At 38.3% G+C, this 27,502-nt stretch overlaps 1 protein-coding gene across 5 annotated transcripts in view; it reads left to right on the forward strand.

Moving 5' to 3' along the window:
- The window catches only part of DMXL2 (Dmx like 2), a 139,398-nt gene that overhangs the window by 58,753 nt on the left and 53,143 nt on the right, over window positions 1-27,502 (forward strand). For 4 of the 5 annotated variants that reach the window (XM_014852294.3, XM_014852312.3, XM_014852303.3 and 1 more), the window contains exons 11-16: window positions 78-349; window positions 2,182-2,878; window positions 3,223-3,344; window positions 20,033-20,122; window positions 22,262-22,379; window positions 26,012-26,131. In XM_014852294.3, the coding sequence (XP_014707780.2) occupies window positions 78-349; window positions 2,182-2,878; window positions 3,223-3,344; window positions 20,033-20,122; window positions 22,262-22,379; window positions 26,012-26,131 (1,419 nt within the window). The remainder of the gene's footprint in view (window positions 1-77; window positions 350-2,181; window positions 2,879-3,222; window positions 3,345-20,032; window positions 20,123-22,261; window positions 22,380-26,011; window positions 26,132-27,502) is intronic. The other variant, XM_070501599.1, reaches the window with a different exon arrangement.

Below are 27,502 nucleotides of genomic sequence, written 5' to 3' on the forward strand. Positions count from 1 at the left end.
TTTATTGATAGTGTAGTATGTCAATGAGTTTTTGTAGTATTATTAGTATGTACTGATAAATTTATTTTCTGATTCAGAATTATCCCTGGATAGAGAATCTGAGGCAGGTACAGGATCATCCGAGCATGAAGATGGAGAAAGAGAGGGAAGTCCTAGAACCTACTCACGACATAGTATCCAAATGCCGCTGCCTACGGTCCTGCTTGATCGGAAAATTGAAACGCTGCTAACTGAATGGAATAAGAATCCTGACATGCTTTTCACTATACACCCTGTAGATGGTACCTTTCTAGTGTGGCATGTAAAGTATTTGGATGAATATAATCCTGGAATATTTAGACAAGTTCAGGTATATTTTACTGATGAAGCAATTATTACATTTCTTTTTTTTTTAATTTTTACTTTTTGCGGATGTACATCATATTTTGAATTCTGTATACATTACATCTTGTTCACCACCCGAACACTAATTATAGTCCATCCCCTCACATGTGACCCTAATCACCCCTTTTGCCCTCCCCCCTCCCCCCTTCCCCAAAGGTAATCACCAGTCCAATCTCCAATGCTACGTGTTTTTTTTTTTTGGTCGTTTTTATCTTCTACTTATGAGTGAGATCATATGGTATTTGACTTTCTCCCTCTGACTTATTTCACTCAGCAGAATACCCTCAAGGTCCATCCATGTTGTCACAAATGGCCGGATTTCGTCATTTCTTATGGCTGAGTAGTAGTCCATCGTGTATAAATACCACATCTTCTTTATCCATTCGTCCCTTGATGAGCACCTAGGTTGCTTCCATGTCTTGGCTATTGTGTATAATGCCACAATGAACATAGGGGTGCAAGTATCTTTATGCCTTTGTGTTTTCAAGTTCTTTGGATAAATACCCAGCAGTGGAATAGCTGGATCATATGGTAGATCTATCCTTAATTTTCTGAGGATACGCCATACTGCTTTCCATAGTGGCTGTACCAGTTTGCACTCCCACCAGCAGTGTACAAGGGTTCCCTTCTCTCCACATCCTCTCCAACATTTGTCGTTGTCTTGTTAATTATAGCCATTCTGACCGGAGTGAGGTGATACCTCATTGTAGTTTTGATTTGCATTTCCCTGATAGCTAATGATGTTGAGCGTCTTTTCATATGCCTGTTGGCCATCTGTATATCTTCTTTGGAGAAATCTCTGTTCACATCTTTTGCCCATTTTCTAATTGGATTGTTGGTTTTTTTGTTGTTGAGCTGTATGAGTTCTTTGTATATTTTGGATATTAACCCCTTATCTGATATATGGTTTGCAGATATCTTCTCCCAATTGGTATGTTGTCTTTTCGTTTTGTTGATGGTTTCCTTTGCTGTGCAGAAGCTTTTTAGTTTGATGTAGTTCCATTTGTTCATTTTTTCTTTTGTTTCCCTTGCCTGGTCAGACATGGGACTTGAAAATATGCTGCTCAGACCAATGTCATAGAGCGTACTGCCTGGGTTTTCTTCTAGAAGTCTCATGGTTTCGGGTCTTACATTCAAGTCTTTAATCCATTTTGAGTTGATTTTTGTGCATGGTGTAAGGGAATGGTCTACTTACATTTCTTAAAAAAAAAAAAAAGATGCTGTTCAGGTTTATCAGGTTTTCAGAAATACTCAAAGATGTTGTTTTTGATAAGCAACCGAGAAAAGAATACTTATTCTTGCTACCAGAGGGGATCAATGACCACAAATTTTATAGGTGTGGTTAATTCAAAGTAAAATGAATTTTGCTCTGAAATGCAATACTGAATATTTGAATATATGCATGTTGGTTTTTTCTGGGAATTCACAATATTTTGAATAAATTTAAGAAAATACCCTAAAAATGTGACTCAGGATGAGCCCTGCTTTCCCATGTTTTATGAACTAAATCTAGCTGCCTATATCTATCATCTTTCTAAACTTTATTTTATTTAGATTTGTGGTTGTGGTCATTTAGATGTACAAGCAAGGCACTTGAAACTTTTTTTCTTTAGTCTTCTCTTAGGCTATGAATAGAGATATGATATGACATAAACAGAGGAAAGGGATTAGACCATAAAGAGTTTGATATTTTTTGCTAAAAGCTGAGATTTGACATTTTGAAAAAGGGAGTATTTTTGAAAGACTTTCTGAGAGGAGGCAACTACTTACACTGAATCATTTAATTGTGTTTTTCAGGTTTCTTTTTCTTCTCGGATTCCTGTTGCTTTTCCCTCTGGTGATGCGAGCTCTCTTAGTAAAAATATCATGATGTATGCCTGTATAAATGCCGCAAAAGATTCTCACCACACTCTGTCACAACAAGAGATGATGGCTGTCGGCAGTCCTCGCAGATCGCAGCTGCACTCCGGGTCACACAGTACAAATATGAACATTTTAGCTCCCACGGTAATGATGGTCTCTAAACACATAGACGGATCTCTAAATCAGTGGGCCGTCACTTTTGCTGATAAGTCTGCCTTTACCACCGTTCTAACTGTCTCTCACAAGTTTAGGTATTGTGGTCATCGATTCCACCTCAATGACCTGGCCTGTCACTCAGTTTTACCGCTGTTGTTGACATCATCTCATCATAACGCTCTGTTGACTCCTGAGTCAGACTGTCAATGGGACTCAGATAATAAATTAAGTAGACTAGTGGATCCTGTAAGACATATAAAAGGTTCCTCGAAACAACCTTTAAGAAATGCAGCAACACGTACATTTCATGACCCAAATGCAATCTACAGTGAACTTATTCTCTGGCGTGTAGACCCGATAGGACCCTTGTCATACACTGGAGGAGTATCCGAATTGGCTCGAATTAACTCTTTACACACTTCAGCCTTCTCTAATGTTGCTTGGCTTCCAACTCTTATCCCCAGTTACTGTCTTGGTAAGTGTTCATTTTAATTGCGAAATTAATAAAAGCTTTTAAACTGCTATTTATGCACAAAATAGTTTATTTTGTTATCATTGGGAGAATTTTTAATACATTTTAGAATGTAGGCACCAGACGTATGTTTAGAATTTCTACAAGTTTTTTATTTTTTCCCTCTCATAACCTATTTTCTATCGAATTTTTTGTTAATAATTTTATATTCATTAATTATATCTATTTAATTATGATTCCGGATCATAGTTATGCCTAAAAAGAAAAGTGTGAATATTTGTTTCTCATACTTTGGCTAATAATAAAAATAAACTATGTATTGTAATGCAGAGCATTTGCTTCCTCAGGCACATATTGCAATTCTGCAAGTGCTTGCTTTGTTGCTTCTGACGGTAAAAATCTGAGACTCTATCAAGCTGTGGTGGATGCAAGGAAATTATTGGATGAGCTCTCAGATCCAGAATCTTCAGTAAGTATTTTCTAATCTTTATTAATATATCTAAGCTGATGAGGAGTTCTCTTTTTATTTTGTCTACGGTTTGGTTGGTTGCTGTTTAGGGAGTGAGCGTATGTTCTGGGCTCTGTATGACAAATTTCCTTTTTTCTTAATTTGTGTTCCAAGGTACAGGAAACAAAATTACAGTCTACGCATCACACATCAATACATTTTACACTTAAATACATAAATATGGGTTTTTTCCTAAAATATCATGATTTCTTCTTGTCGCTTTTCATTCTCTGGTTTGGTTCTGTTAATCTTTCTCTGCTCAAAAAAGATTTTAAGCCAGCTTTACCGAGCTCTATGTTTAGGTTGGAAAATTTGAACTTTTCCGAGCTTGATTCACCATTTAAAAAATCCTTTGGTTGGAATATGTTATCAGTGCGTGGCAGTGTCTTATTCTGGTAGTTCTGTATCTGAACTGGCAGTCATGTATATTAGTTCATATTCAGATTTGAATAGTGAATTTTCCATTGACCTCTAAAAACATGCCATGCAAGCAACGGTTTTAATAAATATGTTCGCAATATTGAAAACCAAAGACTCTTGAGTGTGTCCTAGGTGCCCCTAGGTATGTGGCAGATACAGAGTATAAGTGTCACTGTCTGCCTGTAAGGAGCTTTTAATTTAATTGAGGAGAGAGATTATTAATAAAAACTTAAATAACAGTTGAAGACAGAAGAAGAGGTGTCTGAGGGTGGTATGTAGTTAATTGCCAAGCAGATGGCACTAGAAGTGTTTCATAGTTCAGAGGAGAGAGAGATCAGGGTAGGGTAGGCGTGGAAGTCTTTGAGAAGGACGGTATTTGGGTTCGTTTTTGATGGATGGGTAAGACTTGGAAAGACAAATTCTTTGTCTTTGCCTGAGTGAGAGAATGGCCTGAGAGCGTGGATACAGGAAAGTACACATATAAATAAGGCTTGTTCCAGAAACTGAGAAAAGCAGTTGGACTGGAGACAAAGGTTTGGCGTAGAGAAAGTTTAGCATCTTAAAATTATGGAGTTGAAAGAGCTTTTAAAGGTCGCCTAGTCTAAGCAGCCGTCTGATGCTTTATTCCCCTTGCTCCGTTTCTGCCAGTTTGTCATCTGGCCTCCAAGGAGGGGAGCTCAACTGTGATTGCAGCTCATTCTGTCTTTGAATTACCCTCACTGTTATATTGAAATTAAACTTGTGTCCCTTAAATTCTACTTGTTAGCCCTAATTCCATTTAGAATACGTGTAATATTCCTTTCGTATGGGAGCATCTCAGATATCTGAAGACAGTTATCATATAACCCCTGAAACGTTTTTCCTCAGGCCAGACCTGCTTCCCTTCCATCCATAAACTTCTCTGTTTTACCTTTGACCCTAGTTAGTCTTCTTGGCAGAGTTCAGTTTGTCTCTAATGTGCGCAGTGTAGCATCACTAGAATACAGCAGTGTTGCGGCCTCTCTCATTAGATGGTGCCATATTCTTTGTATGTAATGGATTCGTACTGAGCTGGCTGTCAATTAAATATCACAGAGTCTTCTTTTGCCAGGATGCTACCCTGTATTTGTGCATTTTAGTTTAGGGCCCAAATGTAGGCTATTTTCCCTTTTGCATTTCATCTTGCTGTGCTCAACTTATCAGTACAGCCTTTTACTGTCTTTTTGGATCCAGATTCTGTTTTTTGTGTTATTGCTTTATGAGACTTACATCACTAGCCTCTTTCATGCATATTGTTTCTACATCTTCATCTAAGTTAATTATAGAAATGTTCAACAGGACAGGAGTGAAGAAAGAGCCTAGCCTAGTATACATTTGAAATCTTTCTCCATTTTTTTTTCTTTTCTTTTTATTTTTTTGAGGAAGATTAGCCCTGAGCTAACATCTGCTGCCAATCCTCCTCTTTTTGCTGAGGAAGACTGGCCCTGAGCTAACATCCGTGCCCATCTTCCTCTACTTTATATGTGGGACGCCTGCCACAGCATGGCTTGATATGTGGTGCCATGTCTGTACCCGGGATCTGAACGGGCAAACCCCAGGCCGCCGAAGCGGAACATGCGAACTTAACCACTGCACCACCAGGCTCCCCTGCCTCCATTTTTACTTCCTGGAATATTTCTCCACCTTGTCTGAAGGATTTCCCTGAGGCAGCTTGTCATATACTTTGCTGAAATAAAATACACATTGTCTGCCAAATCTTCTGCAGTCAAAAAAAGAAGTCAAATATTTATGAGATGGTTGTTTTAATGTATAGTAGGTTGAATGTATGTACCCTGATGTCTCTTGATGACTAAAACGTACCAAATAGACAGCAGGCTCTTTAGTCTGGCTTACAGAAGTATGTTGTTTTCCTTTTTGAAATTGGAACATTTGCCTGTTTCTAGTCTTTTGGCTGTGGCATTCCCCGTGATTTCTCAGAGAACATCCTCTGTGGTTCCTTGATCTCATTTGCAAAATTTCCCAATAACCTGGGCATTATTTTTCCAGAAAATATAAATTGATTTAACAGCAGTTAGACACATTCTTGGAATTTCTTTATTTATCTTGCTCTTCTACTCCTCACTTACTAATGTACTTTTTTTCTTAAGCCTTCCATTTACTTTAATTTTTTTAAAGGTAAAAAGCAGTACTTATTCATTGTAGAAAATGTTTGGTTTCTTCTACTTTTGCAAGCTAAATTCTTGAAATAGAAGACCAGAGACGAAGTAGGAATTAGGAGTTCTTTACTCTCTGGATCTTTATTAACATTAAACCATCAGTCTCTGTTAATGAGCTTATCTTTTCCCTTATCTCTGTACTCTGAAAACAATAATTATTCAATGACTTAGTTTTTAGAATAGTTGTAGGTTTACGGAACAGTTGCAGATTTAGTACAGAGTTCTTATATACCCACAGCCAGTTTTCCCTTTTGTTAACATATTACCAGAATACATTTGTCACAACTAGGAAACCGTCCTTGGTGTGATATGATTTCTTAAACTCCAGACTTGATTAAGACCTAACTCACTTTTCCGCTGATGTCTTTTCTGTGCTTCAGGATTTCATCCAGAAACCACATCATGTTTAGTCATCTTGTCTGCTCCTTCTTCTCTGATCTGGGACCGTTTCTCAGCTGTCTTCATCAGCTTTTTCTCATGATCTTGAGAGTTCTAAGTAGTCCTGATCAGATATTTTTTAGAATTTTTTCTCGATTTGGGTTTGTCTGCTGTTCTTCTCCTGGTTTGACCGGAGCTGTGAGTTTTGGGGAGGGAAACCACAGATGTGAAGTACCCTTGTCGTCATGTTATAGGAGGGTACATGCTATCGACACAGTAATTAGTGTCTTCCCTCTTTTTGTCTTTTCAGTGTTGTTAGAAGTTTGTTAATTTTACTGATTTTTTCACAGAACTAGCTCTTTGTTTCATTGAGCTCTTTCTCTTTGTTTTCATCTTATCTTTATTATTTCCTTCCTTCTGCTTTGCTGTTTTTTTTGGTTCTTCTTCTTCTAGGTTTCATAAGATAGGTGGTTAGATTCCTGATTTGAAACTTTTCTTATTTTCTCTTGTGTGCATTTAGTGCTAGAAATTTCCCCCACAGCACTGCTTTGGCATTTTGATAAGTAGTATTTTCATTTTCATTCAGTTCACTATGTTTTTTGATTTTTCTTTGAGAATTTCTCTTTGACCTATGGATTATTTAGAAGTGTGTGGTTTAGTTTCCAAGTGTTCAGAGATTTCCCTGTTATCATTCTGTTACTGATTCCTACTTTATTCCATTGTAGTAGGAGAACACATTCTATGAATTCAATCCTTTGAAGTTTATTGAGGTTTGTTTTATGGCCCAGGACATGGGTTATCTTAGTATATATTCCATGGCACCTGAGAAGAATATATTCTGCTGTTTTGGGTGGGGTGTTCTATTACTGTTGGTTAAGTCTTGTTTTGATTGATGGTTATTGAGTTCTTCTAGGCCTTTGCTAATTTTCTGTCTGGTTCTATCAGTTGTGGTGAGAAGGGTGTTGAGGTCTCCAGATATAACTGTCAACTTGTCTATTTCTCCTGTCGGTTCTCTAAGTTTTTGTTTCTCATATTTTGCAGCTCTTTTGTTTGTATATACATTTAGCCTGGAATTAAGGTGTTGTCAGAGCCATCCTCTTTCTGAAGGCTTTAGGGGAAGATCCTTTCTGGTTTCTTCTTGACTTTTGGTGGCTCTTGGCAATCCTTGATGTTCCTAGACTTGAAGCTGCAGCACTCTGGTCTCTGTGTGTCTTCACATGGCTGCCTTCTCTGAATGTCTATGTGTCCTTTCCTCTTCTTATAAAAACACCAGACATTTGATTTAGCACCCACCCTAATCCAGTATGACCTTATCTTAAACTGATTATATCTGCAAACATCCGATTTCCACATAAGGTTACATTCTGAGATTCTGGGGGACTTGCATTTTTGGGGGGACACTTCAACCCACTATACTAACCAACTTCTTTTCCTCATCAGTTGTATTTGCAGCTTCATGGTCAGGAACCTCCAAGTCTCTTGAGCCTCCAGACTCTCTCAAGCCGTATCAACTTTCAGAGCCTGAAGCTATAAGGAATTCTGAGCTTTTGCCGATCTAAAACATAGACTACACAGCCTTGTTCTTATTGTTGCTCTTAGACTCTTAAGATAACATAATTACTTTCTGTCAAGTTTTCGTTATTTCCGCTCATCGTTTTTGTTTTCGTGTGGGTCAGAGCAGCAGTTCTCCTTGCTCCTTCCTCTACTGATTGTGAGTTGAATGTTAGCAAGAAGTTGTCACATGCTGTCCTCTTCCTCAAATGAGATTTTTAGTAGATGCTGAGTAAAAGCTAGCTGTTTTTTTAGTTCTGTGAGAAACGTGAAAAGATTTGGATTCTATTCTATGGATCGAGAGGTGGATTTAAGGGGCACTGATAATGTTTGGACAGGAAATAGAGTGGTGAATTTGCCGGAAGGAGTGTGGTTGGTGGGTGCTGGCAGCGTGGAGGCAGCAGGGCATCTACTGAGGTCATCTAAGCGTGTGGTACAATGAGCCTGGGCTGGAGTGAGACTTGCTGGACATTGGCAAAGAAGAGGAGTAGGCCTTAGGAGTTGCTTGAATGTGGTACAAAAGGAGATGACTCTGAGGTTTCTAGTTTGTGAGAGTGAGTCCGCTGGCTGTGGCAAGATATTCGTGAGGTATTGATGATAACTTCAGTTTGAGACACGTTGAGTGTGAGGTGACTGAGGTTTTAGATGGCAAAGTGTAGTTAGATAACTGTTTTGTAGGCAACTGGAAATAAATTCCTGATGTTCCACATCAGGGACCAGTGTACGCTTGGGATTTATAATCAAATAGACAGTACTTAAGTCGTTAGACCTTTAAAGGCATGAATAATAATTAATGTTCATAAACGTGACCCTGAGTCATCAAGAAGAGATTTATGATTAGCAGACTGTTTATGAAAGCAGGGATTTATTTAAGATTTTAAAAAAAATTTTCTGTCCAGAATATTGAAGATACAGTTGTTTTGATGCCTAAAGAATAAACTTTTGAACTTTCTTGCCCAGTGATGCTAGGTCGGTGAGATTCATTCGCTGCGTATTCAGTCAGTAGTTATTGAGATATTCTCTATAGTCATGCACTATGTAATGACGTTTCAGTCAACAATGGACTGCATATATGATAGTGGTTGCATGAGAGTAGTCTCATATAGCCTGGGTGTGTAATAGTCTATACCATTTAGTTTTGTGTAAGTCCACTCTGTGATGTTTGCACAATGACAAAATTGCCTAACAATGCTTTTCTCAGAACATATCCCCGTCATTAAGTGACACATGACTGTATATCATTCTGTGATTGAGTAATGGGAGGAGGGAAGTCTGGTTTTGAAAGGTAGGGTGGTTTAGTATCTGCTGCTATTACTAAAACAAGCTTTTAAAGTAGAACAATCTAAAGTATAACTTGTTTTCATTCATTAATTTATTAATTTATTTAGCCTTTAATTTTTATGAGGACCCACTGTGCATAAGCCATAGGGCGTGAAAGAATGAATGTGCAATTGTATCAAGTGCCGAGGGTGTTAAAATGCATAGAAATAGTTCCTTCCCTCAAGAACCCTACATCTGGGGCCAGCCCCGTGGCCGAGTGGTTAAGTTCGCGTGCTCTGCTTCGGTGGCCCAGGCTGTTGCTGGTTCAAATCCTGGGCGCAGACACGGCACTGCTCATCAAGCCATGCTGAGGCGGCATCCCACGTGCCACAACTAGAAGGACCCACAACTGAAAAATATACAACTATGTACTGGGGGGCTTTGGGGAGAAAAAGGAAAAATAAAATCTTTAAAAAAACACAAAAGAACCCTACATCTATTGGGTGGTATAAATATGTAAATACAGTGTGTAGTAAGTGCTATATCAGAGGAAGAAAAGGCTACCACAGGGTTTTGACCTCCATTTAACCAACTCACTGGATTCATTGATGTTGTTTATTCCCTCTGCAAAACCTGACTGATGCTCTTAGAAAGCAGGCTGTCTTTGGTAGACCAGTGCTTTTAATAATATCAGCAGCAAACTCTTATGTAGTGATAATCACGTGCCAGCCTCTTCTCAGTGCTTTACACATATTAACTCATTTAATCTTGCCAGTGACCCTAAGAAGAAGATCATATTACCGTCCACACCATAGAGATGAGGACACTGCAGCACACAGAAGCGCACTTACGTGTGCCAGTTTAGTTGTCCCCTCGTGGTAGAGCCAGCATTGGAGCAGGCAGCCTGGCTCCGGAGACCAACTCTTAACCGCTGTGTTGTCCCGCCTCTCAAAAGCCAGTTGCTTTTGTTTCCAAACATGTATTCCTGAAGTTATACACTTTATTGTAATGCTCTAATTTCATTAAATATTGTATAAATTGATGAAATGTGAGTGTACAAAATATGGGTGTTTTTATACAAATAAATGCTTTGGAAGCATTTTGCTAAAAATAAGTGCTGTTTAATTAGCTATGGTGAGACAACTAGAAAAGATTCAAGGGGAAATTGTAAAAAACGAAAAACAGCACTCGTTGCTTCGTAGGTATCTTTCATTGTTACTCCAGTTTAGAGAACTGAAAAAATGTAGCCAGGGCCTTATAGGAGTGGGATTCACAAGAAAGACCTTTAACTCATGTTAGCAAACCCGTACTCAAAGGCCTTGAGTACACGAAAATATTGGTTAATTTATGTACATTTATGTTTTAAATAAAATATTGAAGGTATATGTATATCATTTTAAAAATATTCTCTGGGTTAACCAACCTCGTTGAGAGGTTGGTCATCTCTGTCTCAGCTGTGTTGGGTAAGAAGGCTTCTCCTGTATCTACATGGAAGGACACTTAGTCCAGATGGTGGTGGTTGGGGAAGATCTTCTGGTGGAGATGACATCTGAGATGAGACTTACTGAGTGGGCGTGAATTGAAAGTGAAGGAGGAAAAGAATATTCCAGGGAGAGGGAGCAGCAGTTAAATGCACAGCAGTATAAGAAAGTGCACAAACTCTAAGTACTTTATTATGCTACTCCTATTATGGCTGTAGCATTGAATGGAAATGGTCATTGGAATTTGCTGAGACTGGATAGGAAGGTGGAGGCTAGATTGTGGAAAAAAATTTATATTTCTTTCTTTATGCTTCTGCCTTGCTTTCTTTTTTTTTGGGGGGGGGCGGTGGAGGTTGGTAAAAACACATATCATTAAATTTACCATCTTAACCATTTTTAAGTGTACAGTTCTGTAGTGTTAAGTATATTCACATTGTTGTGCAACAGATGCTAGAACTGTTCTAGAACTCTAGAACTCTTAAATCTTTTTTTCTAGCTTTATTGAGGTATAATTGACAAAATTGTAGGATATTGAAAGTGTACGTCATGATGATTTGATATAAGAACTTTTTTATCTTGCAACATTGAGACTGTATCCACTAAGCACTAATCCCCTCTCCCCCACCTCTCCCCAGCCCGTGGTAACTACCTTTCTACTATCTGTTTCTATGATTTCGACTCCTTTAGGTACTTAAGATGAGTGGAATCATACAATTTTGGCCTTTTGTGATTGGCTTATTTTGCTTAGCCTGCTGTCCTCTAGGTTCATCCACGTTGTAGCATGTGACAAGATCTCCTTTGTTAAGGTTGCATAATATTCCATTGTATGTATATACCACAGTTTCTTTGTCCATTCATCTGTCAGTGGACATTTGGGTTGCTTCCACTTTTTGGCTATTGTGAATAATGCTGTGATGAACATAGGTAGGCACATACCTCTTTGAGATCCTGCTTTGAATTCTTTTGGATATATACTGGGAACTGGAATTGCTGGGTCATATGATAATTCTGTTTTTAATTTTTTGAGGAACCAGCATACTGTTTTCCGTAATGACAACACTGTTTTACATTTTACATTCACAAGGATTCCAACTTCTCTGCATCCTCTCCAACACTTGTTTTCTATTCTTTTGATAGTGGTCATCCTGATGGGTTTGAGATGACATCTCATTGTGATTTTGACTTGCCTTTCCCTAATGATTGGTGATGTTGAGCACCTTTTCATGTGCTTATTGGCCATTTGATGTCTTTTTAGGAGAAATGTCTATTCAAGTCCTTTGCTCCTTTTGTGTTTTTGATGTTGAGTTATAGAAGTTCCTTATGTATTCTGGATATTAACCCCTTATCTTATCAGATATATGATTTGCAAGTATTTTCTCCTGTTCTGTAGGTTGCCTTTTCACTCTGTTGATTGTTTCCTTTGAAATGCAGAAGTTTTTAAATGTGATGTCATCCATTTGTCTATTTTTTATTTTGTTTCCTGTGCTTTTGATGTCATATCCAAGAAATAATTGACAAAGCCAATGTCCTGAAACTTTCCCCTATGTTTTCATATGAATTTTAGGATTTGTTTTTTTTTATTTCTGCAAAAAATGCAACTGGGATTTTGATAGAGATTGCATTGAATCTGTAGATTTCTTTGGGTAGTATGGACATTTTAACACTATTAGATCTTCTAGTTTACAAGCAGGGGATGTCTTTCCATTTATTTATATCTTCTTTGATTTCTTTTGGCAATATTTTGTAGTTATCAGTGTATAAGTCATTCACCTCTTTGGTTAAGTTTCTTCCTAAGGATTTTATCCTATTTGATGCTATAATAATGGGATTGTTTTCTTAATTTCCTTTTTGGATTGGTCATTATTAGTGTATAAAAACACAATTGATATTTGAGTGATGATTTTGTATCCTACTTTGCTGAGTTCATTTATTCGTTCTAACAGTTCTTTCTGTGGAACTTTTGAGATTTTTGCGTATAAGATCATATCATCTGCAAACAGAGATAATTTTATGTCTTCTTTTCTAATTTGTGTGCTTTTTATTTCTTTTTTTGCCTAATTGCTCGGGCTAGAACTTCCAATACTATATTGAATAGTCGTGTCAAGAGTGGGCATTCTTGCCTTGTTCGTGATCTTAGAGGAAAAGCTTTCATTCTTTTCCCATTGACTATGGCATTAGCGGTGGGCTTTTCATATATAGCTTTTATTATATGGAGGTAGTTTCCTTCTATTCATAGTTGCTTGAGAGTTTTTATCATGAAAGGATGTTGAATTTCATCACCATTAAATCTGTGTCTCTATGGGGGAAGGTGGGATCTAGGGCTTCCTGTTACATCGTTTGCTGACGTTGCCTTCCTCTTCTGCTCTGCTTTCTTACAGTCTACGCTCAACATAGGAGTCAGAATGATATTTTAAAAAGTGTACTTTAGATCATGTCACTCTTCTAAGCCGACGTCTGTACAGTGACCTGTAAGACCTACAGGCTCTACCTCCCACCCTCTATCCTGCCTCCCCTCCCCTCTCTGATATTGTATTTTTACTGCTTTTCCCCTCCCTCACTTAGGCTCCAGCCACACTAGCCTCTTTTCTGGTCCTGGAACATACCCAATGCTCTCGCATCTTAGAGTCTTTTACTCACGGTTCTCTCTGCCTGGAATGTTCTTCCCCCAGATAACACATGGCTCGTGGTCTTCCCTCTTGTAGGTCTGTAGTCAAATGAGGCCTTCCTGACCAGCCCTGCCAAGGCTTCCTGTTTGCTTTGCCACTTCATTTTCCCCTTAGCACTTAGCACCGTTGGACAGACAATTTGTTTTACTTATTTATTTCTGTGCTATTTGTCTTCATTTGAATGTAAGAGAGGGGTAGTGCTGTATCCGGAGTGTCTGATACCTGATAAACACTCAATAAATATTTGTTGAGTAAATGAATAAATTAGTGAATATCGTGCTGAAGAGTTTTATTACCCTATGAACGCGATGATGGGAAGCTATTTTACCAATTTCTGCTTCATCATCAGAGTATGTGAGCACAGGTTTTCTCTACCCTCTTTTTTTTCTTCTATCAAAATCTTCACTATTTTGAACTGATATCTAGTTAATTTGTACATTTTTTATTGAGAAATTGAATGGTTTTCATATTTTTACTGGCTGTGTTTGTATTTCCTTTTGGAACTGCTTGTTCATGTTCTCTGTGGGAATATAGTATTTAAATTGAGAAGGAAGACCATACTAAGGAGGAGAAGCAACACAAAGACCTTTCCATTTTGTGGGGAAGAACACATTGGAAAGGGCTGCACTTTTTCAGGGAGAGACAATCAGTAACACCTTGACTTAGTCTCTGTCAGTAAGGGCTACATGGGAAACCACTGAGAGAGTTTAATGCAAGGACTCCTCACAGAGGTGAGCACATGCATAACCCACAGGGATAGTAACACACTCAGAGTCTAGCAGCAGGATGACGCCGTGATCACTCTGTGGTAGGCAGATTCATGGCCCCCCAAAGATGTGCACATGCTAATCCTCAGAACCTGTGAATATGTTATCTCACATGGCAAAAGAGACTTTGCACATGTGAATAAATTAAGGATCTTGTGGGCTGGCCCAATGGCATAGTGGTTAAGTTCGGTGGGCTCCACTTGGGCAGCCTGGGTTCTCAGGTTCAGATCCTGGGCGTGGACCTACACCACTCATCAAGCCATGCTGTGATGGTAACTCACATACAAAATAGAGGAAGGTGGGCACAGATGTTAGCTCAGGGCGACTTTTCCTCAGGCAAAAAGAGGAAGACTGGCAACAGGTGTTCGCTCAGGGCCAATCTTCCTCACCAAAAAAAAAATAAATAAAAATAAAATTAAGGACTTTGAAATGTGGAGATTATTCTGCATTATCTACTAGTCAAATCATATGAGCCCTTGAAAGTAGAGAACCTTTCCCAGTTGTGGTCAAAGAGAGATGTGACAAAAGAAGAATGGTCAGAGAGATGATGTTGCTGGCTTTGAAGATGGAGAAAGGGGGCCAGGAGCCAAGGAATATGGAGAGCCTCTAGAAGCTGGAAAAGGCAAGGAAGCAGCCAGCCCTGCTGATGCTTTGATGTTAGTCCAGTGAGACCCAGGTCAGACGTCTGACCTACAGAACTGTAAGATAATACAGTTTGTGGTCATTTTTTTTTGCAGCAGTAATAGAAAAATATATCCCCATGCCTGAAGGCACAAGGGAGAAGTGGCAGTGTACCAAATCCTGGTGGGAGCTAGAGCTGTGGGAAAGAGCTGCTTGTGGGAGAGGCACCCATAAAGGAACATAGCCACTGCCAGAGCTATGGGGAACAAGGGGAATAAGACCCCGACTTCTCTCCAGTCTCTGGCCAGTGCCTCCCATTGGCTGAATTCAAGCTGGAGGTGAAGAGGTCCTGGGAGCCAGGTGATGTAATCCAGAAGTCAACCTTCTGGGGCACAGAACAAGGCAGAGGAGGCGGGTGATCAAGGTTTAGATGCAAATAAAGAATAGCCAGCAGAGTCCACTCTTTCTGCCCCTTAGCATTTACTGCTGTCCTTTATTTAGATGAAGAAACTTTTTTCTGTCCAACACAGGGGAAAGACAGATTCCCATTTGGCATCATTTCATTGTGTCCTGATGCCAATTCAGTCACAGTCCCACCCGGAACATAAATTGTGGTTGTTGCACTATCAGTACTTACAACAGGAGGGAAATTGGGAAAAAAGAAACAACATGAGGAAAGCGGTCATGGCCCCTGCTTCTGTCGGTAGTCCCAACGTCGAGATTCGATAGTCACAGCCTCCTTCACCCCACCAAGTTCCATGTTCCCTTACACTTTGTCAGCACCTTGGATGTTTGCTTTTTTTTTCCCTTTGTAAAGCTGCTTGAGGGGACCAAACGTTCCCACAAGATCCAAGTCCTTTGAGGTCCTGACTTTCTTTGAGTTGCTGCTGTTTCCCATCAACTTTTAAAAAATTAGGTTACAGGAGGGGCTGGCCCTGTGGCCGAGTGGTTAAGTTCGCACGCTCCATTGCAGGCAGCCCAGTGTTTCGTTGGTTCAGATCCTGGGCGCGGACATGGCACTGCTCATCAAACCACACTGAGGCAGCGTCCCACATGCCACCACCAGAAGGACCCACAACGAAGAATACACAACTCCGTACCGGGGGGCTTTGGGGATTAAAAGGAAAAGAATAAAATCTTAAAAAAAAAAAAAATAGGTTGCGGGAGAACCAAGAATTTCTAGGGTTCCAGACACGGTCTTTCTTGTCCTCATTTTGTGGTAACAAAGCAGGGTCAGTCACCTTGACCAGTCACTCTTCTTTGCATATTGATTGAAGAGCATGAGTTCCAAATAGCCAGGGGCCCTGCTCAGCTTCCAGTATAATGGAACTCTGTGTTCCCTGATGGAGATGTTTATTCCTCGAGCACTGCACCCTCCACACACATCAAGCCCAAGGTTGTGGGGACAGAAATGAAGAATTCTGTTGGTGGGTTACTAGGTGTAATAGGGAGAGGGGTTCCTCTGCCTCCACCCTATGGCTCCCACGCCTGGCTGTGGAGGCAGTGGCATCTTATTTGATCATTAGTTTAAGACGTATACTGCACCATGCAGAACAGCACCTCAGCCGTGCAGGGTGTTATTCTCCAGCTGGTGCTGTAATTTCGGTAGGCCTTTCACTGTTCTGTTAAGGCAGCTGCTTCCAGGTGAAGAGCCACGTGGTTCAGCCCAAGCAAGTCTTTTGGGAGTAGACCTAGTGCCATATTTCTTCCAGATGGGCTGGAATTAGGGTAAGTGAGGCACTCACCTCAGGTAAAAAAACATAAGGAAGTGCCAAGAAAACAGTCATCAGGATAAATACTATTTTAATGCAATAGTTTAAACAGTCAACAGAAAAAAATCCATGATGAACAAAATGCCAAAATTTTAAAAAAACACAGGATCCAACAGTGCCATGATGAGCCATATTGAAGCCTGAGGCAAAAGGGAGAATGTGTACCCTATAAACATATGTTTCTGTATTTTTTTAATGGTTAACTTTCCCCCCAGAACATTACAGTAGTTGAAAAGTATTGAAAATTGAAAGCAAGTGTATTAAAACTCATTTTAAGTCTACGTATTTTATTTATACTCAAAACAGAATTTATTATAATTTTACTTTCCTGGCTTTAATGAAAGCAAACTCTTCTGTAATATTATCAAAATCGACTTTTGTGCTTATCTAATTTTCAGTTGAGAGTTAAATGAGAGAAAGTAACTTTGAAAGTATATTTGATGAATATAAAACTTTAGCAAGAGGTATGCATATACTTCCTGAATCTGAAAATAAGTGAAAAAAATTGGAAATGTATGAATTAACAGATGTAATATTATTATTGGAAAAAGTATATATCAAATAAAAATTGAGATTGTGGGCATCTGTATTTATTATCCCACTGCTGCTGTACCAACTTCCCACAAACTTGGTGACTTAAACAACACATTTATTGTCATACAGCTTTGGTGGTCAGAAATTTTGAAACCAAAGTATTGGTGGGGCCGTATTCCCTCTGGAGGCTGCAGGAGAGAATCTATTTTCTTGCCTTTCCAGTTTCTAGAGGCTGCCTGCATTTCTTGGCTCATGGCCCCCTCCTCCTTTTTGAAGCTAGCAGCATAGCATCTTCAAATCTCTCTCTCTCACCTCTGCTTTTGTTTTCACATCTTTCTCTGAATCTGACCATACTCCCTCCCTCTTATGAGGACCCACCGCATTATATTGAACCCACCCACAGAAGCCAGGATAATCTCCCCATCCCTAGAGCCTTAATTTAATCACATCTACAAAATCTCTCTTGCCCTGTAAGGCAGCATTCACAGGTTCTGGGACTTAGATGTCTGTGGACATCTTTGGGGGGCCATTAGTCTGACTCCCACAGTGTACTAATTTCACATTCGAATTGGAGATACGAAAAAGTAGCTGACATGCTTTAGATTTTAAATTATTTACTGGAGAAAAGTTATGTTGTGTGGATAAATCTGGTTTTCAAAAAGCCACTGACTGGGCTCTTCAGTATTCTGACAATTTAAGTTTTGTAGAAATTTCCTCTGAAATCGTTTTAAGTGGCATGCAATGTCAATAGTTTGTAATATAAAATCAACACTGTGTTTGGATTTCTAAAACAGATTCACAAATTTTGCTTAGTGCAGTCTTACCCAAATTTGGAAGTGGACTTGAGAACTTAAAAACATAATACCAGTCATGGGGCTGGCCCGGTGGTGTAGTGGTTAAGTTCCCGTGCTCTGCATGGGTGGCCCAGGGTTGGCAGGTTCAGATCCCCGGTGAGCCACACTGGCAGCGTCCCACATGAGAAAGAGGAAGATTGGCAACAGATGTTAGCTCATAGCTGATCTTCCACTCACACACACAAAATAATAATCCCAGTTACAAGGTTGTCCTGCAAAAACAGTTTCAGTAAGCTGAGTTAATTAAAAATTATTTAAGATTGTCACTTGAACAAGAGACTGTCAAACAAGGAAGTTGTCTATATTGAAAACAAGATTTTAAAAATATTGTTTGCTTCCATTAAAGCTAGGGAAGTAAAATTATAATTAATCCTGTTTTGGGTATTAGTAAATTTAAATTTAAAATAATATGAGTTTTAATACACCTACGTTGCAATATTTTTCAACTGCTTTAATGTTCTGGAAAAAAATTAACCGTTAAAAAATACATAAAAGCATGTCTTCAGTTTTACTTTTGCATCAGGCTCTAGCACGGCTCATCAAGACGTTATTGTGTCTTGTATTTAAAATTTTGATATTTTGTTCATTATGAATGTTTTGCCTTAATTTTGATTTTTTAAAAATATTGCATTAAGATATTATTTATCTTGATCATTGAGTTTTTTGGCACCACCTTAAGTTTTGCACCCGGGGTGAGTGTTTCACTCACTTGAGTTCCTTGGTTGGAGGTGAGGGTGAGTGGGGTCCTGTAGTGTTGAAAAGGTGTTCCTTAAGTCTGTTAGTTATAGTGCCGGCAGGAGAGCTGTGGGCAGGCACAGGGATCCTTAGCTGAAATAGGTGTCTGTTCCTGCGAGGGGATCTCAACCTTGGCTGCAGACTGGAAGCACCTGAGGAACTTGTGAAATTCCCTGTTGATCAGAGTGTAGCCAAGGCCAATAAATCAACCTCTGTGAGTGGGACCTCAGCATTGGTGATTGTGAAGGCTCCCCAGGTGACTGTGTGTGCGGCCACGGTTGAGGACCATCGCTCTACACTAGTACTTCTTAAACTTCAGTATGCAAGCTCATCACCTAGAGATCTTGTTAAAATGCAGATGTATTAGCTTCGGGGCCTGGGAGTCTGCAATTATAAAAAGCTTCCAGATGGCTGCCGTTACTGTTGGTTCATTGACCACACTTTCAGTAGCAAAGTTTCGTGGTGTGTTAGAGAAACTCTGGCATTTTAACCTCACCAACTGTAGGCCACAGTTGAGTCCAGATGTCAGTTAACAAACCCAGCAGACTGTTGACACCACTTCCCTGTGTCTGAGTTAACACTTTAACTCCTGAATCTTGGATGAATGTACCCATAACAATAAATTCAGCCCTGTCCAACCACATATTTTGTCCTCCTTGATCTAATAACCCTCGAATCTATTCCCATACATCCTCTCCGAAATCCTGCTGATACAAATTGGAAAGATCCTACAACTCCAGTGTGTATGCTCTTTTCCCAGAGCTGACCTTGTACTTTACCCCTAGGCTAAGCTGGTATCTAACCCCTGTTAGTGGCCTGGAGGCAGCAAGAAGTAGTGGAGGTGGGTACTGAGGAGAATGGGCATCTCCTTGTGAGGTAATTGCTTTAGGTGAAGTTCCTGAAAGATTTTTATGCAAGAAAAGGCTGGTTGGGAGGAGGGAGAAGGAAGATTGCTTTTTTCAGCAGAAAGATTTGGGGGTCCAAAGGTAGGCTTCCGTGTTAGTTCAGACATCCTTATCCCAAGATCCCACTTCTTCTCAACCCATTGTCCTTACCTTCGGCTGGGTTTACTTTTAAATGGCATTGCAGATCTGCAAACCATACACTCGGGCGTTGTGCAGATCCTCAGCCCTGTCTGTCTTAGAGCTTTAAGGTTGCAAAATGAAGAAGACATGTTAAAAGAACTAGATGCCTTGAAGTTATATGCTATTTATGTAAATGCTATAGGTTTTTCTAACTGCTTAGTTAATTTTAAAAGTGAGAATGAGTGTGGAACGTTGAAGTACTTCTTTGTATGAATTCCATTGTTAATCAGTGAATATTTGGAGGGGTCTTTAATGTCTGAGATGCTGTGTCATATTGACAGTGAATTCATAACTTGTTGATCATTAACATTTTGTGTTTTTTATTTACAGAAACTTATTGGAGAAGTGTTTAATATTGTGAGCCAACAGTCTACTGCTCGACCTGGCTGCATTATCGAACTCGATGCAATAACCAACCAAGTAAAACCATGCTTGTGAATTGGTGATGTTAATATACTTGATTCCAGAGGGCTTTCTGTTACATGATATATTTTATTCTCAGAATAATTCTGTTGTTTGATACTAAATACAGCCAACTTCTCTTGATTCCTGTAGTGAAAATCTAATGATTTAGGAATCATTCTTCTCCAGGTGAATTGTATCTGTGCCTATTTTCTGCTTAAAGCTTTAGTCATTTGATTCAGTTTGGGAAGCCATGAAGGAAGATACAGTACAGCTCCACCGAGGCTGCGTCTGGGGTTTCTCTTTTTGTGTTATTACTCATTTCAACTCAGTAGATGGTGACTTCAGCTGTAAGGTGTTGTCCTTGTTAGACTGAATATTAGATATTTTTATGAGATGAGTAAAATGCAGATGAATGTAGGATCAAAGTGTACATTTACTTTCTAGTCACAGGTCCTTTGTGTAGTCAATATTCCTCCCTCGCTGCTACCTAGCAAAGAAGGAGAACCCCATTTAGCCCTCAGGATATTTGTTGCTTCAGGATCATGTTTATGGACTAAGGGAGAGAACTAATATATTCATTGCTCATATAAAAAAAGATTACTTTGGTGAGGAAGTCACCAATATTTTCAAACAAGGAAATGAAGACAGAGCCAACCATATTTAAAAGCAAATATATACTATGTCATTATTTTTGCATGGTGCCTTGCACATTCTTTTGGGGAAAATGTAAGAATTTCCACCAATGTAGACAAATTAGAGAAATGATCACATCAACTCTTAGCAACAGAACTGCGGCTGCCAGATTCAAATTACTAATGCCTCCTAGGAAATCCTCAACCTGTGACTTCCTTTTTCTACTCCACAGTGATAGGGGAGAAGAGTGGATAGGCTTCATGCCCATAAATCTATTTATTTTTAGTGGACTGGGTGTTAAATTCACCCTCCACTTTAGCCGCTGTATGCCCTTTACCATGTGGTATTAGTGTAGTCCCCTCTCACCCAGCATTGTGCTTGTCACTCCATCCTTGCTGGTTGTGGCTCTCTTTACAAGGCTGATAAACTGCAAGCACTGATAAATGACTTAGGCTTATTATAAATGAGAGAGTTTAAGACTTATGCTAGGTTTGTACCCAATGTGCTGTATGATTTCTGCATCCATGAAGACATCACCGTTCCCTTTTCTTTCATTTCTTCTTTTTCCCTGGGGAAGGTGACCTTTTATACTATGAATGTGAAGAGATTTCTTATGTTTCTATTTGGAGAGATGTAAAAATACCCTGTAAATTTCATAAAAATTCTGTGGGTCAACCTAATATTGTCGTCCTTTTATTTCCCTCTACTCTGTAAGGAGGCTGATTTCCTTTATTCTCTAAGCATGTGGCTGTCCATCCAGTGCCAACATAATTTTGGCCGCTTCTCTTCTGTGAATTCTGTGGGGCAGCCATCTAATTTTCTTGACACACTTCCGTAATAAGCTTTTGTTTGGATCTAGCCTTTCCTCAAACGTAGCCATTTGTGTTGTCTTTACTCTTCTTCCCTGTGTGGTCCAAAAACATGATCATATAGCAGCTGACAGTGATGTTTCATCCATCCTTCTAGAAATCCTAGTTACTTACCTGCACATATGTTTCTCCAGAGATGTGTCGTCCGCACTGGCTGTTATAGGATCCCTCATAATTCCCACTGGACAGACTTATTGGGAGTAGTTTGAGGACCTTTCTGGTTTTTCTTTTTTCTTTTTGGTTCTTACGTAGAATTTAAAAAACCGAAGGTGTGCCGCACTAGTGCGCCTCACATAGTCAGCATGGCCTTCTCTAGCCAGGCTTGAGACCTGATAATTTTGAGCTCAGCATGGTGCAGATCACTTAACTATGTTTTTTGTTTTTGTTTTCTTGGTTTTTTTTGAGAAGCAAACCTATTGATTTGTTTTTGTTCGAGCTCCTCATTTCTGCTACGGCTGTAGCATCTCTGGAAGTGATTTTTCCCTGCCCAGGTCGTTCTAATGATTTTTCCTGTTGCTTTTTCCTCTCTAATTAGTCAGTTGATAAAGAATAGAAATTGTTAGATTTATTTCTTGTATACTAGTGTTCTTGGGGAGATGGTGGGTGAAAGAGAATTTCAAGGATAAAACTCTTCATTTTTTTACATTTGTAGTGTGGCACAAATACACAGTTGCTTCATGTGTTTCAAGAAGACTTCATTATAGGATATAAACCACATAAGGAAGATATGGAGAAAAAGGAAACAGAAATATTTTTTCAGCCATCACAAGGTACTTTTAAAACAATAGTCTTGAGTTTGCTACCTTACTGTTAAAAAATCTCCAAACTTTCATTGAGTCTGAATCTTTATATCAGAAGTCATCACTCCCATAATTTTTTACAGAACACCAGTGAAAATTGCTTGCTTGTAGGTGAAGAAGGCATGTGGATGAAAATTACTTTTCAAAGACAGTTTCACTGGGACGTAGACGTTTTCCAGGAAATGTTATTTATGAAACCTAGTTTGTTTTAAAAATTACCTTGAGTTGTTCAGCTCTAAAGTTAATTTGTTTTGATTGGTAGCAAGTTCCCTGTCGTGTCTTAGGCAAACCAGTTAATTTTAGTATAGGTTTTAAAATGTTCCCCCCAAATTGCTAAAGACTGTTGACAAACATCGAATGTAAGATCCTGTGTTGTGTGGTGTACCAGGAACCTCGGGTGCACTGTGAACTGAAGGTACCAGCTCACAGTTTCCCCTCTGAAGTGTAGTATTTCTTTCTTTGTGTGTGAAAGAAAGTAGTTTTCCATAAGACCTTTCAAGAACAAACCAGATGATTAGTTTAAGTTATTTAGCTTAAAATGTTCCCTTTAGAATTTGTAACTTTATAATTATAAAAGTATCGTTTTTTAATTTTAACATAGGACGTATTGGATAGAATACCTTCTATTTGAAAGTAAGAAAGACATGTCCTACTTTAAGAATTCATTTTCTGTGATGAACACTTTTTAGTTTACAAGGCGTTTCCAGATACTTTATCTCATTTGGTTATAGTTTGTAAGTATCTACATGGACATATTCAATTTTCTTGATATAGCTTTATCACAGAATTATGTAGAGAAATTTAAGGAAAATATTTCTACTGAATTTATACAGATAATTTCCTTTTCTGGAAATCAGATCAGTGGGAAATCAGAATGAGTTCCTATCTTCTCTGAGGCTTAGCCCTCAAACATCCTTTCACTCCTCAGACTGCTAATTTTTTCCCCTTTCATGTGTCTTTATTCACATATCAGAACGTTTCTTCTTTTTAAGTTATTTAGTTTTATGTTTTTATGTCATGTTTTCAGTTTTATTTCACTGTCACATAACAGTACTGTTTAACATATTTAAAATTTGCTTTTCTGTAGTCTTTTGCCTTTACTTGGGTTAAACTTTTTTATATGCTTTCCAGCAAACCTAGCTACTGTTTATTATCCTATTTCTAACAGGAAATACGTGCCAACCTACTAGAAAACAATGCTTGTATAAAGTTGATATTTTTCTTTACAGTAGTTTTAATTGAAAGATTTGCATTTAAAAATATTTTTTATTTTCCTCTTTGGATATTTCTTTATGTCATTGTGAAATCAGGCCAAGAGATTTTTTCCAGTGCCCCTCTTGGTTTTCCTTTAGTTTTTGTGCCAGGTTTCTCTGATAATCTTCCTGATTTTATAGCTGTTTTCTTAAGGACTTGATATGTGTATTTTTCCTCTTCCCTGCCCCTCCCTTGTTTTGTACTTTCTCAGTTTTAATTAAATATTAATTACTCTTAATTAAGAAAAATGCCAATTGTATACAGAAGTAGAGTGCATAAATGAACCTCACTATGCCTGTAATTTAGACTGAAAATTTTAAGATTTAGTCACCCTTGCTTTATCTACCCTATTTTCTTTTTTTTTCCTGAAATATTTTAAAGCAAAGCCAGCCATCTTGTTGTTTCATTCCTGTGTACTTCCATGTGCATTTCTAAAAATGACTTTCTTACATTGTAAAATAAAATTTCTCTGAGTTGTGTAATAATTAGTCCTTATTGGCTTCATTCAGTTGTCTCAGAAACGTCGAGGTTATTTGTTTCTAATTTATTTGCATCTATATCAAGGTCCACACGTGTTTCATTGTTTATTAAGACTCTTTTAATCTAAACTCATCCCCCTTATACCCTCATCATGCCGCTGACTTGCTTTAGAGAAAGTTATTTTATAGGAATTTCTCTGACTGGTTACTTGTGATGTCATTTAAGCTTTTTCCTATGAAGTGCCAGTTAGCTCTATAGACTTGGTGAGGTTCAGCTTCCTGGTCGATGCTGTGTCCTTCATCCGTATCACATCAGAAGGAACATAATGAACATCACTCATTTCTAGCGATGCTAAGATTCAGAAGATTCAGGAGGTGGCTCCAAGGTAGTTTGCCAGCAATCTGTTATCTCATGGTTTCTTCCTTTGATATTGTTGCTTTTGAATCAATTATTAAGGATTGCAAAATTATGATTTTCTAATTTTATCCATTCTCATTTATTTAAAGAAATTTAAAGAATTTAAAGCATTTGTAAAGAAAAGCTTTCCCTTATCAACTGGAGCTATTTGGGTTCTTTGAAATACAGTTACTTTTAGGAAAGGCAGGATAAGTGTGTAGTTCTTTCCCTTTAATTGACAATTTCAGAGGAAGGAGTTTGTGCCCAAGTTACTGCCAGTGGTTACTGATGAATTTGTTGATATGGTTTGACTTTCTTTTTCTTTTGAGTATCATGAACCCATTTTTTTTAAAAAAAAAAACTATTTAAGAATAATATACATACCAAGAAGTACTCATAACGCTCATGGATTTTTATGTGCTTAGCAGATTTCAATCCGTTTGCAATCATTATTCTTTCTAATGCTCATATTGTCCTAAATTAGGTTAGTGAGGACCGTTTCAGGTTGGTCCTGAGACCTTTTGGCACAACCTCGTTATTCTTGGTAGTTTACTTTCTTTTAGGCACAACAAGATATCCCAGGCTCATCTTGTGATATCCTTTGCAAGAAAGGAGTCGTCCCTCCCAACTCTTCCTTTGAATGGGGCATGGTATATAGAGACCACAGTTTGAGCTCTAGCTGTGCTCATTGCCAATGAGTGTCGTTATGGGTTTTCATTTTTAAGGAAAGTTTTTGTTGTCCTGTGTAGATTTCACTTTCATATATGAAAAGTGCAGTTGTCAACAGGGAAAATTATATACACAAGTAATGTCTTTTCATAAAAAAATGCTTATAATTTCTAAGAAGTCTCTTCTGTACCACCACCACTGCCCATCCCCCCCAGCTTTTAATTTTTTAAAAAAATGCTATTTTTATATAGGAAAAGCAAGATAAATGTTTATTTCATTCTTTTGTTTTAATTGTCCATTTGTGAACTAAAGGAATTAGTGCCCCAGTTACTTCGAGGGGCATCCAATGAGGCTGACTTGTGTTCTCTCTTCCTCTGTCCCTCTTGCTCTCTCTGTCTCTCTCTTCCTTTCCCTCCTCCTTCCATTCCTTCCTTCCTTTCCTTTTTTCCTTATATGCCCTTTCTTTCTCTTTTGGTGTTTTTATGAACTCATGGTTTTTTTATATAGTCAATGTGCTTTAATAAATTATATTTATTTTTATTCTCTGATGCTCTAATTGTCCCATCTTTGACCAATAGGTATCCCTTCCTGTGACTTTTGTGTACTTTTGACTTAGCCCCGTTAGTCTTTGATAGCTACCTAACTTTGGGCACAAAAGTTACGTAAAACTACTACTAAACATCTCTTCTTCCCCCTTCCTCCTGACTTCTTTGCATATCAAGAGATGTTCTTAAAAAGTGTCTTTTCTTTTAGTCCTATAGAAACACACTAACTTAAATTAAATCCTTTTCCTTTGAAAATAGGCTATCGCCCACCACCATTTTCAGAAAAGTTCTTTCTAGTAGTAATTGAGAAGGACAGCAATAATTACTCTATTCTCCATATGTGGCATCTTCATCTTAAATCCGTACAAGCCTGTTTAGGTAAGTAATTATATTACAATTTTTATGCAGAGATGATGTGAAATAAATTCATTTTACTGAATATGCTTTAGGTTGGTTAATTCTTTAAAATGAAGAGCCAGTGAACTGTAAATTGAGTTGCTGAATTGAAGTATCTATATGGCAAACTTTTAATTATAAGGTCATAAATCATTAATGAAACAGCTTAATCTAAAAACAGACCAGTTTTGGGGCACATGAGACATGTTAAAAAAAATAAAAGCTTGGTCTATTTATTTTTTTCAATTAATATTTATTGAATGCTTATTATGTTCTACATATCTGTCTCTATAAATGAGTTTTGCCATAGAATTAATATTGTACTTTTCTGTTGATTAATACACTACTTTCTGATACAGTGTACATTAGCTTTAGCATCACTAAGAGAAGCAGATTTGATATTTAGAAAAATGTGTCTGAGCATCTGAAGCTCAAAAGCAGAACTGTTTTGGTAGAACATTAGGAAATTCAACATTGATAAAAAATTATTTCAGCCATATTTTTGCTGTACACATTCATATTAATTTCTTAGCACTTTGGAAAATCTGTAATGTGAAGCAAAGACATTGATCATGGATCTTTCTGTTTAAAACAAACTTACTTTCCGAGAGAGATTCTTGGGATGAAGAACTGCACAGAGAGCCATATCCAACTGAATCTACTTCAAACTAGTTAACTCAAAATATTTGAGAGTTTTAAAAATATTTTACTATTTCTGGTGATTATATAATTTAACCCATGTTATACACATTAAATGTTTAATACAGTGCACTAATTATCTATGTGTGAATATATATATATATATATATATTTTTTTTTTCCCTTTATAATCCACATTATCACATAACTGCATAAGTAGTGGTTCTAACTGGGCCATGAACTGCCGTAGAAAAGCCAGTGATTGAATAAAACCTTTCCCTGGGCTTAGTCTTCTTGATGGAGTAGGAATCTGAAAATTCTTTCAAATTCTTGGTGTTACATGTATTTTCACAGAAATGGAAGAGTAAAGGCATCTAAAACCAGCTCGTCAGGAAGAGAATTCTTAACCCACCAGAGGGTATATATTATTTTCTAGAGTTGGGCACAGAGCCAGGATGGTTCTGAAGAGATTAACAGAGGTAGAAACAGATCCTTGTGGTAGGACAGGAATTGTGTGATCCCTCTGTCTCCGTTGCTTATGAAGGAAGCGTCCTGCAGCTGTTCCCCTGAAGCAGGGCTAGTGTAGAGCTGCTTGCTTTATGACAGCAATAAAAGGTCACAGACGTCAGACTACGGTAGAGGCAAATGAAGAGTGTGCTCTCTTCAACTGTGGCAGAAGGCGTTCTGGATTCTAAGACTCACAGCAGAGTTAAC

The sequence above is a fragment of the Equus asinus genome, chromosome 2 (genome assembly GCF_041296235.1).
Source record: "Equus asinus isolate D_3611 breed Donkey chromosome 2, EquAss-T2T_v2, whole genome shotgun sequence".
In the NCBI taxonomy this organism is placed as follows: domain Eukaryota; kingdom Metazoa; phylum Chordata; class Mammalia; order Perissodactyla; family Equidae; genus Equus; species Equus asinus.